The sequence below is a fragment of the Moschus berezovskii genome, chromosome 8 (genome assembly GCF_049115385.1).
Source record: "Moschus berezovskii isolate FMDL1 chromosome 8, NW_MosBer_1.0, whole genome shotgun sequence".
In the NCBI taxonomy this organism is placed as follows: domain Eukaryota; kingdom Metazoa; phylum Chordata; class Mammalia; order Artiodactyla; family Moschidae; genus Moschus; species Moschus berezovskii.
The window spans coordinates 106,905,247-106,923,365 of record NC_142467.1 but is presented as its reverse complement, the minus strand read 5'-3'; the positions used below and the strand labels follow the sequence as shown (position 1 = coordinate 106,923,365).

The window sequence follows — 18,119 nt, the reverse complement described above, 5'->3', positions numbered from 1 at the left end:
CTCACAGTGTCCAAAGCGTTGCTGTGGGGGCAGTGTGGGGCAATGGTTAGTACCCAGGACAGCCCCATGGTCCTCCTGAGGACACCACAGGGCACCCATACCCTCCTCCCCAGCATCCCCGCCAACATCCTCCTTTCACCTGGCCGCCAGGCTGCTCGTTACGGGGCAGTAAGGGGTCCAGGTGAGGAAGCGTCCACATGTGACCACGCATAAGCACACGATCCCCCTCCCAAAGACAGACACACAGACAGATGCAAACACGGGTGGCCATGGGCACCAGAAGCGGCAGGAAGTAGAGGCGAGGATTCAGGTCAGACACCAGGAAGAACTTCCCTAATCAGCACGGCCCGAGGAGGGAGCAGGACTCCACGGGGAGACAAGCCTGCAGGAGCAAGCCCTGGGGATGGGAGTCCTAGGACAGTCAACGTGTGGAGAGCAATTGCTCCAGCTTCAGGCCTGAGAATCTTCTGGTGTTGGGCGGGAAAGGCGGCAGCATGTTTAGCTCTGGGGAGAGACCTGGGGACTCAACTTTTGTTATTCAAGAGGACAGATTCCAAGGCCTTGCAAAGGGACATGATTTTGTCCCAGTCAAAGCCAAGCCTGAGACTCTGGCTGCACAGGCTATGGACTGATGGTCAGCCTGGGGCTGACCGTAGAGGCTGAGGGACTGGTGCTCTGGATCTGGCGGTGGTTCAAAGCTTTGCTCCAGCCCAGTCTCCTGCCTGCAAAACCCCTCCAGCTCAGGGAGGTCAGGAAGCCCTTCCCAGATGACCCCTCTCCTTTTGGGCCACAGAGGCCAAGCAGGGGCAGCTGCTGGGGAGGGCTGTTCCAGGCAGACGGGGCTGGGGTCAAGGGCTCAAGATAAGGAGGAGATGGAGACTTCCCTGGAGGTCCAGTGTTTAGGACTCCGAGCTTCCAATGCATGGTGCACAGGTTCAATCCCTGTTCAGGGAACTAAGATCCCACATGCCATGGGGCGTGACCAAAAAAAAAAAAAAAACGACAAGGAAGAGATGGAAACTCAAAAGGTGGGAAGGAGGGATGGAGGCCTTTCCGTTCAGCCTGGGCTTCCAGGCTGCCTGCTGGGTGAGGGGCACCAGGGACCAAGCCTCATCTTTCACTGTGGCACCTGAGCCTGAAGCTACACCAGCTTCCACTTCTCCAGAGACCAGCACCCCACACCCAGGAGGCAGGAGGAGCCGGGAACCTATCAGCTGTCAGCCATGGGCGCAGAGGCTCCAGGCCTGGCTGCAGCTCTGGTGGGAGCTACTGGGTCACTCCAGACCAGGGAGTGGGGGCATGCAGGAGGTGGGGTGGGACAGAGCCACGGAGGTGGAGCGAGGCGGGCGAGGGGGCGTCAAGCGGTGTCACAGGGCTCAGAATTTAGGATTGGCTGCCCCTGGCCTTGCCCCATTCCCCGCCCTCACCAGGTGCCCCTGCAGTGACCCAGCCTGGACCTCAGCGATGCCTGATGCGGGGCACCCTCTCCCACTCCCCAGCCCCCAGCCCTCGGGTCTGCAGGAACTGGCATGGAGGCATGTCAGGGGAACAAGGAGCCCTCATATGAACCTCAGCCTTGGTGACGGGAAGAGCTGGGCTCTCTCTGCCAGGAGTCCCACATCAGGTGGAGGCAGGGTGGCAGAGGGGACAACTGAAGGGGTGAGGATTGGGGTTCTGGGGACAGGTCCGGCCCAGGGACCTCCCAGGAAGCCCAGTGCCAGCACCATCCATTACAGCCCCTACCCAGCTCACCAAGAGGCAAGAGAGACCCCCTCCCAGACAAGGCATTTCCCTGCCCTGAGAGATCCAAGGGGACCCTCCCCTCTCCATGAAGTCCCGGGAGGTTTCTGAAGAGAAGCAGGAGTTGGCCCTCAGGGTGTCCCTTTAAATCCTCAGAGCCTCAGTATCCCCATCTGTAAGTTGGCTGGATGGCCCTGCACCTTCCAAGGCCGTTCAGAACAAACCCCCATATGGGGGTCTTAAAAGCTGGGACTGTGCTCGTTCATCCCAGACCCACTGAAGGAGCTGTCGCTGCCCCCTGGGGCCAGCTGCCTCAACAAGGCACCGGAGCTAAACTCTTCTTCCCTCTACCCCCTTCTGCTGCCCCCTCCTTGGTGGCAAGGACCCCAGGGATGCCCAGGGCACCGGGCCCGAGAGCGACCCAGACCCACCTGCCTGGTGGCACTGGGACAAGCTCTCCCCACGGCCCATGGGCTCTGGGCGGGTCCCGGACACCCGCCTCCCCTCTCCGCTCCCTCCCCTGGTGGCAGCTGATCTTAAATTCCTGGCGGGCAGGACAGCTGGCAGCTTTGCACACATAGCTCGGCTGAGGGTAGGACTCACATGTTTTCCCTACAGTCCGGCAGGGTGGGCAGAGGGGAGAAGGAGAGCAGGTTAAATTGTGGGGGACACAGGTGGATGGAGGGGATCCCTGTTCCTGCTGCCTCCACCACCCTGGGCCAGAGACAGGGCCAGTGGAGGGGCCCCTGGAGGGAGGGGAAGCGGGAAGAGGGATGGGGGCCTGGAGGGGTGAGGGTCAGGGCAGGACTTGGGGGTGGCTAGGGACACAGGGTTGGAGTCCCAGGGATGAGGAAGCTGCATTTGAGAGCTGCTGAGGCCAGGATCAGGGGGAGGGGTCAGCAGGATCGGGGGTCACGGGGGTGGAGTCATGGGTGGGTACGGGGTTCAGCAGGGTCAGAAGTCATAGGGTCAGAGTGCTGGCTGGAGGAGCCCTGGGGTCGCTAAAATCGTGGGTGGGCCTGAGGGTCATGAGGGGCCAGGGCCCGGGGGTCAGGGGCGCACCTCTCGCAGACCCGCACGGTCCATGCAGCGATAATCCAGGAGGAGATGCTGAAGACGAGGAGCACAGTGCCCGGGCAGATGGTCATGAGCGTCTTCATGACGAAGCGTGTGTTGAAGGTGATCTTGTTGAGGGCGCCGATGCTGCGGCTGGAGGCGTCCGTGAAGATCTTGCTGTGCAGCAGCATGACGCGGCCCAGCAGGTAGAGACGCAGGAACATGGGCACAGACAGCAGCACGTCCACGTCGGCCTCGGCCGCTGACGGTGTGTACGTGAAGGCCAGCCGTGCTGTCCATGTGAAGCGGTAGTGGCCGGGCACTGGGTGGATGGCGCACACGGCCAGCTCCAGGGAGATGAGGAACACGCGCTCGCACGTCATGGCGATGCGCCAGTCGTCCGCCCCGTTGTCCACCATGAACAGCTGCAGACATCAGGTGGGCAGGACACAGTGGGTGTTGGACACGTGCCTAGGCCACGGAGGGAGATCCCAGCCCCAAACCGCATCAGCTTTTACAACAAACGTGGCCTCACAGGCGAAACCCCCTAGTGCTCGGGGTCGGCCACAATTCAAGCTAAACAGGGCACAGGTGTTCCCCCAAAAGTCAAACACAGAGTTACCAACGACCCAGCCCTCCCATTCCCAGGTATATGGGCGAGAGAGACGAGATCAGTTGTTCAAACACATCCTTGTGTGCGTGCGATCACAGTAGCACTGTTCACAGGCGCCCACAGAAGGCATGGCCCAACGTCCATCCAGGGGCGGAGAGAGAAAGAGAATGCGGTCCTTCCACACATGCAACATGCCTCAGCCAGGAAGAGGAGTGGAGCACTGGCAGAAGCTACTCCGTGAAGCCTTCACGCTGAGTGAGAGAAGGCCACGGGCCAGGGCCAAGGAGGCAACGCTGCCGCCTCAGCGGGCCTGGAAGGTCGGGCGCTGAGCCAGTGAGGACCATTCTCCAACCTTCACGCCCAGTGGAATTTGCCTGGGCAGGTCTGAGACAAGTTTCTCGGCTGCGGGGATGGGAATGTCTATCCTATGCTATCCCAGCACTGCTCTTTGGAAGCACACAACTTATCTGCTTCACAGCTGGAGGAAAATTTTGTCTCCAGAGGAATTGTACCTCAAGTCTCACCCATGTCTGTTTTAGATGATACTTAGCCTGCCAATCTTGGAGATGCAAGAGACACAAGTTTGATCCCTGGGTCGGGAAGATCCCCTGGAGTAGGAAACTGCAACCCACTCCAGTATTCTTGCTGGGATAATCCCATGGACAGAGGATCCTGGTGGGCTGCACAGTCCATGGGGTTGCAAAGAGTCAGACACAACTGAGTAACAGAACACACACATTTAAATATGATCTTTCTCCCTTTTTCCCCTTTGGCCACACTGCACAGTACATGGGATCTTACTTTCCTGACCTGGGATCGAACCTGGGGCCACTGAAGTGGAAGTGTGGATTCTTAGCCACTGGACCACTGGGGAAGTCCCTAGACGATATTGAAAGGAGATTTTGGACTTTGAGTTGATGCTGGAATGGTTTAAGACTTTGGGGGCTGCTGGGATTGATGCATTTTGCATGGGAGAAGGACACGGATTTGGGAGGTGGGCCAGAGGGTGGAGAGTTATGGACTGAAGTTTGTCCACTCAATATTCAACTGCTAAGCCCCTAGCCCCCAATACGACTATATTTGGAAATAGGGCCTTTAAAGATATAACTAAGATTAAATGAGGTCATGGGGTGGGGCCCCCATCCTACAGGACTGGTGTCCTTATAAGAAGGGTATATACAGGGGCATATGCGCATAGAGCAAAGGCCGTGTGAGGTCACAATGAGAAGGCAGCTGCCTGCACATCAAGGAGAGAGCCTCAGGAGAAACCAAACCTGCCAGCACCTGACCTTGGCCTTCCAGCCTCCAGAGTTGTGACAGAATACGTGTGTGTGTTAGTCACTCAGTCATGTCTGACTCTTTATGACCCTGTGGACTGTAGACCGCCAGGTTCCTCTGTCCATGGGATTTTCCCAGGCACGCATACTGGAGTGGGTTGCCATTTCCTTCTCCAGGGGATCTTCCCAAGCCAGGGATCGAACCCGGGTCTCCTGCACTGCAGGCGGACGCGTTACCGTCTAAGCGCTCAGGGAAGCCCCACGAAAAGATATACTTCTGTTGTGTGAGACGCTCAGCTGTGGTGCTGCAAACATGCAGTGCTTCATCCTTTCCTGTTTCGCGGAACAGTACGCCATTGTGTGGACGGACCACCATGTGTTTATCCACACATCAGCCAATGGACATTTGGGAGGTTTCCACTTTTAGACAATTGTGAATAATGCTGCTCTGAACACACGGGTACATGTCTTTGTGTGGATGCAGTTGTTGTTTCTCCTGGGTGTGTAGCTAGGGGCGGAACTGCTGGGCCATATGGTAACTCCATGTTTAACTGTTCGAGGAACTGCCGGAGCGCTGTTCCCAGCTGTCCCTTCAGAACTGCTCCTTTTACTTCAAGGGTCACCGTCCTCCTATGCCAGCCCCTAGCCAGACTGAGGACCCCTCCCGTGTACCAGACTCTGGGTGTCTGTATGCCGACAGGACTGCATACAGTACAACCTAGGTAGGACTTTCCTACGCCCATCTCCTGCCAGGCTGTGGCTCCTTGAGGTCAGGTGTCAAAGGCCAGAGTCAGGAGCCAGATCTGACTCCCGTTGGTGTCCCCAGGCCCTGGTGCTGGCCTGCTGTGGTAACACCTGCCTTACAAGTCCTGAACTTGGCTCTCCAGGGACCTGACCAGGTTTTGATCAACTCCTGAAATAGGAGAATCCTTGGCACACGAGAAATCTTTCAAACACAGGTCCAGTGGACTAGGAAAAGGAGCCTGGGGCTACAAACACTGGACTCCACAGCTGCAAAACCTCAGAGGATCCCAGGGCTGCAAAAACAATCCCCGTGCACCTCAGAAACCCAGCCCACTGCCTGTTCCCTCACAGTTCATCATCTTTACCACATTTTCGATGAAAATTAAAATGACGATACGCATTCCAGGAAATCTAGAGTGATCTAAACAGTGTGTTTCCATGGAGATCTTTCTTTTCTCTTCTTCTATAAAGTGGCTATTGATCCCTCTGTTTTAGAGGGCTCCCAGGTCCTGGGGGGCTTCCCAGCTGGCGCTAGTGGTAAAGAATCCACACGCCAATGTAGGAGGTACAAGAGACGCAGGTTCAATCCCTGGGTCAGGAAGATCCGCTGGAGGAGGAAATGGCAACCCACTCCAGTACTCTTGCCTGGTGAATCCCACGGACAGAGGAGCCTGGCAGGCTACTGTCCAAAGGGTCACAAAGAGTTGGACACAACTGAGCGTGCACGCATGGAGGTGGCTGGTGTGGGGGGCTCTGGGGTGCAGGGAGGGGAGCTACCCTAACCCCACTGAGCACTGACCTGGATCTCTCGGGCATGGTAGAGGATGACCAGGCCCAGCAGGATGACCGTGGAGAGGCTGATGAGGCATTTGAGTGCAAATGAGTACAGGGACTCCTGGGCAAAGAGAGAGCAGAGGGCAGGACAGACACTTGGAGGCAGGCAGCCCTCCTGACCCCCCCACTTGGTCACTTCGCTCGGGAAGTGAAGTCCTTACTCCTTAGGCTTGGGCTCACAGCAAGGTGGCTCTTCAGGTTACAAGGCGAGGCCTCACATGGGCATCGCAATTCATAGTTTATAAAACCAGGCCTCGAGCAGATGCGGCACTTTACAGTTTATAGGCTGACTTGGCTCTCATCTCCCTCCGTCCTGGCATCCACTTGGAGACCCACAACCCGGCTCATAACCTGACCCAGCTCGCCCTCGAAAGGGGCAAAGTTCTTTCCCTGCTCCTCAAAGCAGCTCTTCTCTGGTGCTCCCCTGTCCCCTCCGGGCTTGACCCGGAAGCAGCCCCCTTCCCACCTTCAGTGAAAGCGCAGTCCCATGGTGCAAGGCGGAGGGAAGGGGCTGGAGACTTCGGGCCCCACCTGAGGCTTTCCTGCTGTCCCCAGGAGGTGGAAACAACAGGAGGCCCTGGGTGCCCCACCTTCCCACCTCCAGGATCCCCTCAGCGTCCCCCACCCACCTCTCCTAGGGCCGATGTGGTCCCAGACCCCATGCCCAAGGGGGTCCTGGGAGCCAAGTGGGACCAGCAGGGCCTCCCCAGGGTGCCAGGGGGAAGGACCATGCCTACCTTGGTGTAGACCCCCCAGGACAGCTCCGTCTCTGTCACCATGACAACGATGCCGAACATGCCAAAGATTAGGGCATAGTCACTGAGGCGCTTCCGCTTCTCAAAGAGCGCCCTCCGGTGGCCCAGGCGGTGGCCGACGCTGGGGGGCTTCCCTGAGCCCCTCTGTCTGACCGCCTCATCTTCGTCCTCATCTTCCTCCTCTTCCTGGTCCTGGGGCTGCCCCCGGGGGCTGCCAGGCGAGGGCTGTGCCGGCTCGCTCTTGGCCACCACCTGGATGCCTGGGCCATTTGGAGGCTGCGGGGGGTGGCCGGCCTCAGGGTCCAGAGGATCTCGGCCCAGGGCACCCAGCCCGCCACCTGGTGGCCGTCCCTCGCAGCCACTGTGTCTGTGGCTGTTCATGACTATGTGGGTGCTGGCGTTCGGCTTGCTGCCGGCCGCCTGGAGCCTGGCATGGCTCAGCAACCGGGCTCCCGCGCTGACCTGCAGGGCACAGGGAACATGGTCATGTCAGGGCCTGGCCAACTGACCAGATGGCTAGGGACCCCCACCCAGAACATCCTGAGGCCAGAGAGGCCATGAACCAATTGAAGCTGACTGTGGACTGATCGACCGCCCCAGAAACCAAGCCAACCTATGCCCCTCCTCGGTTCAAAACCTCCACACAGGACTTCCTTGAGGGTCCAGTGGTTAAGAATCCACCTCCCAATGCAGGGGATGTAGGTTCGATCCCTGGTCGGGGAAACAAAGATCCCTATGCTGCCAGGCAACTAAGCCTGCACGCTGTGACTACAGAGCCCACACACTCTGGAGCCCATATGTCACAACTAGAAAGTCTATGGCCCACAACGAAGAGCCCGCATGCCGCAACTAAGACCCAGAGCAGCTAAAAATAAGTAAGCAAATATAAAACAGAAACAAACCTCCCCGTGGCTCTCCAGTGCTATTGCATAAAAACTCCTCACTGTGGCCAGGAGGCCTCTATCGTCTGGCTCCTACCCATCTTATCCTTCTCACTTTCCCAGAGTCACCCCCTTTCAGCCACACTGACCTCCCCATCACCAGGTTCCAACAAGCTCGGTCCTGCTTCAGGGCCCTTGCACACTCTGAGGCACCTGCTGCACCCTCTGCCTGGAACACCCTCCTACCAGGCCTTTGCCCATTGACTTTTCTGTGTTTCCAAGTACCTAAAGAAATGGACACTAACAGCAATAAACACTTAGAATAATCAACACAGGCAACACTCAGTAAACACCTCTGAAAGCCTCAAGATGGAATTCTGCTGGCTGGTTTGCCTGGGAGAATTAGAGGCCACCTAAATAAGCCGTCTGGAACCACTTTACCTTAGCTTACCTGTCTCCTGAGAAACCTGTATTCTGGTCAAGAAGCAACAGTTAGAACCAGACATGGACTAGTTTGAAATTGCAAGAGGAGCACGTCAAGGCTGTATATTGTCACCGGGCTTATTTAACTTATATGCAGAGTACATCATGAGAAATGTTGGACTGGATGACTCCCAAGCTGGAAGCAAGACTGTCGAGAGAAGTATTGACAACCTTGGATATGCAGATGATATCACTAATGGCAGAAAGTGAAGAGGAACTGAAAAGCCTCTTGATGAAGGTGAAAAAGGAGAGTGAAAAAGTTGACTTGAAACTCAACATTCAAAAAACGAAGATCATGGCATCCGGTCCCATCACTTCATGGCAAACAGAAGGGGAAAATGTGGAAACAGTGACAGAGTTTATTAATATTTTCTTGGGCTCCAAAAGCACTGTGAATGGTGAATGAAGCCATGAAATTAAAAGACACGTCTCCTTGGAAGGAAAGCTATGACAAACCAACACAGTGGATTAAAAAGCACAGACATTACTTTGCTGACAAAGGTTCATATAGTCAAAGCTATGGTTTTTCCAGTAGTCATGTAGGGATATGAGAGTTGGACCATAAAGAAGGCTGAGCATTGAAGAATTCATGCTTTTGAATTGTGGGGCTGGAGAAGATTCTTGAGAGTCCCTTTGACAGCAAGGAGATCAAACCAGTCGATCCTAAAGGAAATCAATCCTGAATATTCATTGGAAGGACTGATGCTGAAGCTGAAGGTCCAATACCTTGGCCACCTGATGAGAAGAACCAACTCATTGGAAAATATCCTGATATTAGAAAAGATGGAAGGCAGCGGGGGTGGGGCAACAGAGGATGAAATGGTTGGACGGCATCACTGACTCAGTGGACATGCGTTTAGAAAAGCTCCAGGGTATAGTGCAGGACACGGAAGCCTGGCGTGCTGCAGTCCATGCAGTTGCAGAGTCGGATACGACTTAGCGACTGGACAACAAGTGAGCTGTCAGGAGATGGTTCCGACCCAGGCTTGTCTCCTGACTTCTGGAATCTTGGACAAATTAATCTCACTCTGCTGAGCCTCCAATTCCCTACCACTACCATGTGGAGTTGTCCAAAGGCCTGAACACACTTACACAGTCACAGGGTATGGCCAGGGAGATATTAGGGACCATGACCATGGCTATGAGACCCTCAGCTCCCTCCTGCCTGGATTCCAGGACTAAAGGAACAATCCAGGATTTAATTCTAAGATCCCAGAACTGAGGAATGCCCTGGCAGTCCAGCGGTTAGGACTCCATGCTTTCACTGCTGAAGGCCTGGGTTCAATCCCTGGTCAGGGAACTAAGATCCCACAAGCCAAGGTGTGGCTAAAAATAAAGACATACAATTTAAAAAAGAAAAAGATCCCAGGAAATTCCCTGGAGGTCCAGGAGTTAGGACTCTGTGCTCTCACTGCTGAGGAACGGGTTTGATCCCTGGTTGGGGAAATAAAAATCCTGTAAGCCATGTGAAGCCGTCAAAAAAACAAAAGATCCCAGAACTGATTCTACAGCACCTTGGTCTGGTCCTGCGACCTTGGGCCAGACTCAGTTTCCCCACAAAGGAAACTGGCTACCGAGAAGCAGACAGGCTGATATGCTCTGACATCCTCAGATTCTGCGCCTGCCTGGGGCCAGGTCCTGCATGTCACGTGCAGGAGCAGGGACGTTGAAGACAGTGACATGCACAGGATGAGCCTGCCTGGAGTCCACTCTTGCCAGACCCTCCACTGCTCCACCCCAGCCCACTCTCTCACTCCTCACCCCCACAGGCACCCCTAGCTGCCACCACAGCCTGTGTTTACCAAACACCTACTACATGCAAGGCTCTGTCCTTCACACGGAGTTTTCTCCTTAATTCTCACAACATCCCCAGAAAAGGGTCCTAGGATTTGGCCTGTTGTACAGATGGGGAAACTGAGGCACCAGCCTCCCTTCACTGTGCAGTGAAGGGTCCGTCTCCTTACAAGGCAGATTCTGCATCAGGCTGCCTTGTGGGATTCTCCCAAGAAGCCAGGCAGCAGTGTGCTGTGGGTCCAGTGTTGTCCTCCTGGAAAAGGCTAAGCTGGCATGTGCTGGGGGCTCAGTATAGGGGGCTGCGCGCAGAGACAAGGCACCTCTTTGGCCATGAAACCATGTTCCTGGGGGTGAGAGACGCAGACAGTGTCACACCAGGACACACCACGATGAGCTAGGTTGCCAGGCAAGACACGGGTGACCTTGGCCAGAGCATCAACCACTGCATGCACTGCAGGACTACCTGTGTCCATGTCCACCCCGCCCCCAGACAGTATCTGTCCCACTCACTGCATGTCCCTAGACGAGGGTGCCAGTGCACGGGAAGAACACAAGAAACATGAGTCTTAGGACACGTCCCACTTCCATCCATCCTACCATCCAGGCTGTGGCCACCTGTGACCTGACGCTTCACAGTTTATAAGAGCTGGCCCCCCGTGGGCCCAGGACACTACAGTTTGTATGGGCTGATCGCCCACTGGCCCAGCACTTCACAGTTTATAAGGCTGATCTTGGCCCTGATCTCTGTCTCTTTGTCTTCACAAGCAGTCAGGTGCCACTTTCTTCTGGGGCTACGGTCCCTGCTTGCCACCTGAAGGCCATGAGCTGCTAGGTGGGACTAAGAGCCTGCCCCCGGGACACAGACCACGGACCCAGCCCTGCTCTTCCCCAAGAGACAAGGAAACCTCAGACAGTCCTCCCACCTTCCCTCCTGAAGGTGCAGAAGGGTCCCTGCCCAGGGCTTGGGGAGAACAGTCAGGAGAGGGGAGGGCCTGGCAGACAGGACTGGGAGGGGGTGGGGGCGCTGCAAACGACCTTCTGAAATGCACCGATGAAGATGCAGTTTGGGGATGTGACTCAGCCACCTAACACACAGGCCAAATTCAGCCACGCGGCGGCCATGCTCCTCCTTGCCTGGCAGCCGCGTCCTGACATGCCCTGGGCAGAGAGGGAACGGGGTGGGGCATGCGGATAGGCAGCAGGTGACTTGTAGGAAGGTGAAGGCCTGGAGGGCCTTCCTAGGGCCCATCATATTAATGAGGTTATTTGTTATTTAGTCACTCAGTCGTGTCTCTTCTGCGACCCCATGGACTGTAGCCCGCCAGGCTCCGTTCACGGGATTTTGCGGGCGGACCAAGACCTTGATCAGAATTACTGCATTTAATCCCTATGGCTACTCAGCGAGGCAGGTGGCATTCTTACTCACATTTTACAGATGGGAGACAAGGCTCAGAGAGGTTCAGCATGTTGCCCGAGGTCACACAGCCAGGAAGGGCAAAGGCTAAGTTAGTGCAGTCTGGGGGTGGCAGGATCTGCCTGGATCCCTCTTGACCAGCGACTATTTGGAAAGGGAGCCAGTCTGGTGCTGCCCTGGAGGGACCACAGAGCTCAGGGCACAGGAGTGGTGGCTGTCTGACACCTCCCACGACCTCATAGGATGTGAAAGGACAGAGTGGCCTGACCAAGATCTCATGGAAGAAGGGGCCAGCACATAATCTAAAGATTGGGTGGAACCAGAGGGCCTTAGGGACAAGAGACCCCACTCCTGCCCAGGCTCAGCTTCCCCTACCCCATAGCAACCTGGGCCTAAAGGTGGGGTCCGCTGGATCCTCAGAGTTTTCCCAAAGAACGAGGAACTCCTATAAAACCCCAGCCAAGGTTTCGATGTCCATGAAAGGGTGTGTTTTTCTGGGTGAAGGCCTCGAGTTCTCCAAGGACTTCTACAAAGGGAGAAACACCCTGTGGGCTGTGTTTGGTTTTGAAGGTTCTTGGAATTGCTAAAATTGTCTCACATGTCTGGGGCACAAGACCTCTGTTCCCTGAATGCTGGGGTAAAGAGAGGAGCAGACCCTGCCTTCTGCACCATTTCAAGAGATACTGTGGGAAATTAGGCCAAGCTGGGCAGGGGGAACCCAGGAAGGCTCTTGAAGCAGGGAAGAAAGTGTGCAGGCAGCAGGGACCAAGGAGGCCAGCTCCTCTGAACTTTCCCACCCAACAGGAAGAGAAAGAAAATGACCAGACAGCACAGGCCCTCGAGTGAGCTCTTTTACAAATGACGGCTTGATTACAGAGGGACCTTTGGGTGTTCCAGCCAGGACGAGGTCACTGCCACTTCCTCAGCTACTTCTTTAGTAATGGGGTATCTGAGTGCCAACCCAGCAGGGTCGGTGACCAGAAAGAAATGAGATCTCACGTGGAAAATGCCTAGCACACAGTCATGGGTACGTTGTGGTGCCACTGCCCAACACTGCAATCTGTCCTTCAGAGCTGGACCAGGAGAAAGTACCCCTGCCCATTACGTTCAAAGGCAGAGCCTCCTTGAGGCAAAACGCCCACCTCACTGCTCCCAGGAACTGTGGACAGAGCGGCACATGGCATAATCTTGTAGGTTTTGTGGGCAAGTTGTGGGCTGTACGTCCCTGTGAAGGGGTAGGGCAGGACCCCAAGACACTCCTCCACCATCACTCTTCAGGCCCTAGCTCTGCCGGGCTGACAGGATCCATTTGTCCTCCCACCCTCTGGGCTATTGGAGAGTGGGCGCAGCAAGTCTTGGCTGACTGCCCCATCCCTTAGGCATTCCCGCTTCACCATCCATCAGGGTGCAGTTAGCCTGCCCTAGCCTGCTCTCCCCAGCGCCCTCCACTCTGATGCATCTCCATCAGCATCTCTGGCTCACCCCCAGCCTCCAGCACTCACATCTGAGGCCCCACCCTCCAGGACAGCCAGAACAGCGCGCTGTGCTGGGTACCCGACCTCTGTCCTGGGAGAGCTAGGGGACCAGTTTTACGATCCCTGCCATGCTGCCCCTAACGGCTGGACACAAGGGCCAGTGGTTAAGGTCTCGTTCCTCCCACTCCCAAGTCCGTCCTGGGTCACTGCCTCCACCCCGAGAGCTCCCCCACCGTATCTATGGAGTTCGGAGACTCACTATTCTGCCCCCGCCAAAGTGAACCCAGTACCCTCCCCCTCCAGGATAGGGATCCGTGAATCGACTCACTCGGGCAGTGCACATACACACATTCCCCCACTGCCATGTCCTCTCGGTTGCGGACCCCACGGAAATCCTCCCTCCTGGCCCCTGCCCCAGACAGCATCTCACTCAGGGACCTGTCTCCCTGGGTACCCCTGCCCATACCACTCAGTACCTGCGGGACGCGGCTCGGGCAGGCGGACGAGGCTGGAAGGGAGAGGGACCCACGCGGCCACGGACCCCCAGGTCGGGGCCGGGGCCGGGGCCGGGGTTGCGGACGGGGCGGGCAGCAGCGGGCGGGCGCGAGGCCCCGGGGCGGTGGGGCCGGGGGCAGCGGCAGCGCTCGCATCCCCCGCCGCCCTGTACACGGGCCCGGCCGGGGGGGCGAGCTCCCGCCGGGGCCGGGAGAGGAGGGGGCGGTGCGACGCCAGCGGCGCGGCCGATTGGCCGAGCCCGGGTTGGCACCGCCCCCGGCGACCCCACAAGCCCCGCCTCCATTTAAAGATCCCTCATTCCCCGGTGCCCCCTTCGCCCCCAGCGCGCGGCTGGTCCTCAAACTCACCCTCCTGCCCCGCGCGATGGAGAGGGCCGTGGCGAAGCGAAAACTCCCATCCTCGATCGTCTTTGAGAACTCCTAACCACCCGTTTTCCAAAATCAGGTCCCCAAACTCCAGCCACCTCTCAACATTTGCGCACCTGGGGGCTGATCACAGCACGCACTTGCAGAGGTGACAACTCTGCAAAGTGACTGGCCACTTCCCTCCTGAAATGACCTCGTCAAACTTCCGCTCTGTGTGTGTGTGTGGGGGGGTGTCTTGGGGTGGGGAAACAAGATGATGGCAATTAGAAAGTGCCTTGGAGCTGGGTGTGGGGGCTTTCAGGGCTGGGGGTGGGGGGGTGCTTGCTGGGGCAAAGGCCGTCTTCTTTGAGGGGAGAGAATCCCCTCAGATTTAGCCCCCTCCCCCAGTCCTAAACTCCCCAAACCAATGCCAGGATGGCAGGCCAACAGGAGATTATTTTTGGGTCCCCCAAATGGTGCCCCTTTCGTCTGGTACTGAGGATGACCTTGGGCAACACTTATTCAATGTTCATGGAAGCTCAGAGGAGCCTTGGGGACTGGAAGGTGGAGAGCCCTTACCTCCTCCTTTCTCAGGCAGCCTCACCACCTCAGCCTCGCCCTATCCCCACCCTGTCAGCTGGGTGACTGAACCTGGCTCTGTCCTCCCTGGCCTGAGGGATCCTGGGGGCAGCAGTTCCCCCTTCTCTCTCCCAGTTCCCCATCTATTTCCCTCCTGGCCCTGAGCTTTGGGCCGGGTCAGAAACATCTGACTGCTCATCACTGCCTTGGGGCAGTTGTCTGTTCTTTCTGCGGTGCCCAGAATATAGCTGGGCTGAATGAATGAGTGAGTGGACAGTGGCTTGGGCAGGGGTAGTCCCATGGGTCAGTGATGGTGGGGAGGGTGAGCGGAGCCAGGTGTTGGGTGGGGGGTCAGCAGATGGGACTCCTGGCCCCTTATCTCCAGAGCCTGTCCTTTATCCCAGTCTGCTGGGAGCACCCTAAGGAAGGCCTCAGTTCAGTTCAGTTCAGTCGCTCAGTCATGTCCGACTCTTTGCGACCCCATGAATCACAGCACGCCAGGCCTCCCTGTCCATCACCAACTCCCGGAGTTCACTCAAACTCATGTCCATCGAGTCGGTGATGCCATCCAGCCATCTCATTCTCTGTCGTCCCCTTCTCCTCCTGCCTAGCCATGGTCTATGCTAGTTGGGAAGTGGAGGCCTGGGGACCCCCATGCCCTGTTGTGTCCATAAGGGCTCCAGGAGTAGGATTTGGGAACCATAAGGGGATGCATTTTCAAACATGCTTCATCCTGCATACCTCCATCCACTTACCAGCCCCCCTTCCCAGGCCTCCTCAGACTCCCCTCAGCTCACTCCAGGCCTCTGTATTTGCTGTTCCCTTGCCTGAGCCACTGGGGCCTCTGTCTAAAGCACAGCAGTGATGGAGCCGCCCACATCTCCCTCGGGGTCTGGCACACATCCCTGTGTAGCATTCAATGCCCTGGCCCCTGACAGCCTGTCCCTGCCCCCATATGGGTCCCTGCCCCACAAGCATTCTCGTCGTGCCTGCAGATTGACCCAGGCTTGCACAGATTGCTGCCATGCCCCTGCAGCACTGAGCGTGTGTGCTTAGTCGTGTCCGATTCTTTTGTCAACCCCCAGACTGTAGCGCACCAGGATCCTCTGTCCATGGGATTCTCCAGGCAAGATCCTGGAGTAGGTTGCCATTTCCTACTCCAGGGGATCTTCCCCACCCAGGGATCAAACCAAAGTCTCTTGCACTGGCAGGTGGATTCTTATCACTGCGCCATCTGGGAAGCCGCTGCAGTATCCAATGCTTTCTGAATTAAAGTCCACTATATAAACATCCAGAAAATCAAAAGAGCATCGACCGCAGCCCACAGAGGCACCTCCATTCCTCCCATCCTACCAGACCCTGCAGGCTCCATCTCTCTCTCTAGAAAGATCACTATCTCTCCTTTGGGCTCACATGCCCCAAGGGATCAGGAAATTCCTTCACGGAGCTGCATTTAGGACAGTCAGTCTGGTGACTGTTCACCTCCTGCCCAAGTTGGCTCTGTGGTCTGCCTGAATCTCACCCCTCTGAGACAAGGCTGGCATTGGTGGACAGAGGTCAGGGGTGAATAAAGGTAGTGCTCTGGGCTTCCCAGGTTCTTTACTAGTGGTAAAGAACCCGCCTGCCAATGCAGGAGATATAAGATGCACATTCAACCCCTGGGTCAGGAAGATCCCCTGGAAGAGGGCATGGCAACCCACTCCAGCATTCTTGCCTGGAGAATCCCATGGACACAGAGCTTGGCAGGCTACAGTCTGGGGTGGGGGGTGGTGGTGAGGGGTCACAAAGAGTCAGACACAACTGAAGCAACTCAGCACACACTGAGCGGGCTGTATCTGAGTTTCCATTCCAGAGCCTCACAGCAGCCCACAGTTAGCTGGAAGGGACTCAAGGAGCACGCACATGAACTTCAACTGGGAGACCCTCAGGACTCGGGTCCCAGGAAATGACCTACAGACTGGTGAGGGGTAGAGGCTAAACACGAAGCCCCTCCTCCAGGGCCCTGAGGGGTGGACCACAAGTTCAGGCCAGTGGCTGTGCGTCTGGGTGCAGGAGACCTGGGAGAACCTCACAGGAACTGAAGCACCCAGAGGCAGAGGCAGTGGCCTGAGCTGGGGCAGACTGGCCACCTCTCCATCCTACCCCCAAGCTGCATATTCACAGAAGTCTCAGCCCCATCCTGGGTCTAACCAATGACTGCCTCAAAGGAGGCAGGCCCCTGAATCCCCTGTGAGGGTGGGATTGGCAGAGTGGGGCAGGCACTCACTCGCTCTCTCATTCATTCATTTATCCACACATTCATTCACTCACACACCCACCGAGTTTCTTCTCCAAGTGTGGTGCTGAGGATGCAGTCTGAGACAGGGGTAAATCTTCCCCTTTTGGAGGTGATCTTCTCGAGGAAGCAAACAACCTTTACTAATAAAGGACTAGTAAGGCTTCCACACAAAAGCATGGGAGGGACTTCCCTGGTGGTCCAGTGGTTAAGACTTCAAGCTCCCAGTGCAGGGGACCAGGGTTCGAACCCTGGTCAGGGAACTAGATTCACATACCACAACTAAAAGACCCTGCATGCCCTAATTAAACATTCTGCATGCTGCAACAAAGATTGAAGATCCTATGTGCCACACCTAAGACCCAGCACAGCCAAATAAATTAACTTGAAAGAAAAATAGACAAGCTTAAAAAAAAAAAGCATTGGAAAAGAATCCAGTGAAGCTGAGAAAACGAGAACGGAGGTGGGAGCCTTTAACTAGGGTGTTCTGGGGTGGCCTCTTGGAAGAAGGAACATTTGAAGGCATGCCAAGAAGCCAGCCCTAGAAAAGCTGGAGAAGGGTACACCCAGAGGAAGGCACTGCAAGGGCAGAAGCATTGAGGTGAGACTCCCGAGAAGGATGTGATGGAGGAAGAGAAGGGAGACCCATGGGGCTGGAGTGAAGGGGTAAGTGGGGTGGGGGAGTCACAGAGGCAAGCAGGGGTCCCACTCTCGCGGCTGTGTGCAGGACTCTGAGCAGAGCGGACGTCATGAAGGGTTTAGCCCCCTAGTGTCCTGGCAACTGTGTCCTAGTGTCCCTCGGGGGGAAGGCATTCCAGAGGGCTTGTTCCTGGGCTCTTCAGGGTTCAGGGACCCCCCCCCCGCAGAAGCTTCCTTCATCCTGTCAGCATTTACTGAGCACCTCCTGTCTTCAGGGCTACTGTGATGATGAAGACACACAAAATCCCCCAAACACAGGGTTTCAGGCCAGTGGGCAAGATAAGATATTGAATCAATCAATAAATACAACTGGCGCTTGCAGATGGCTCACAGGGGAAACGAGGCCAGGAAGGGGTAGGAAGGGACTGCGCCTGGCCTCCTCTGTTACTTACCACGGGCAGCCCACTGAGGAACCCTCTGGAGGAGGAGATGGGAGTCTGGGGGTGGCATGCAGGCAAAGAAAGCTCTGCCATTAGCACAGAGTTCCAGAGAGCAGCAGGGAGACCCTCCATACCCACCAGGGGACCTGCCCTGGGGTTGTCTTGTTCATTCAGCTGGTAGCTGCATCCTTGCTCCAGACTCTAGCCTTCCCTCCCTCCCACCCTTGCCACTCTCGGGCTCCAGACTAACTCTTCCTCCC

General features: G+C 56.5%; 1 protein-coding gene across 2 annotated transcripts in view; it reads right to left on the bottom strand.

Moving 5' to 3' along the window:
• The window catches only part of KCNN1 (potassium calcium-activated channel subfamily N member 1), a 28,896-nt gene extending 15,162 nt beyond the window's left edge, over positions 1–13,734 (bottom strand). For both annotated transcript variants that reach the window (XR_008686540.2, XM_055431198.2), the window contains exons 1-4: positions 13,543–13,734; positions 7,002–7,481; positions 6,230–6,325; positions 2,803–3,221 (exon numbers count right to left, since the gene is read on the bottom strand). Coding sequence is in view for 1 of the 2 variants with exons in the window: in XM_055431198.2 (XP_055287173.1) it covers positions 2,803–3,221; positions 6,230–6,325; positions 7,002–7,481; positions 13,543–13,716 (1,169 nt within the window). In the remaining variant the exon portion in view is untranslated. The remainder of the gene's footprint in view (positions 1–2,802; positions 3,222–6,229; positions 6,326–7,001; positions 7,482–13,542) is intronic.
• Positions 13,735–18,119: the final 4,385 nt, after the last annotated feature.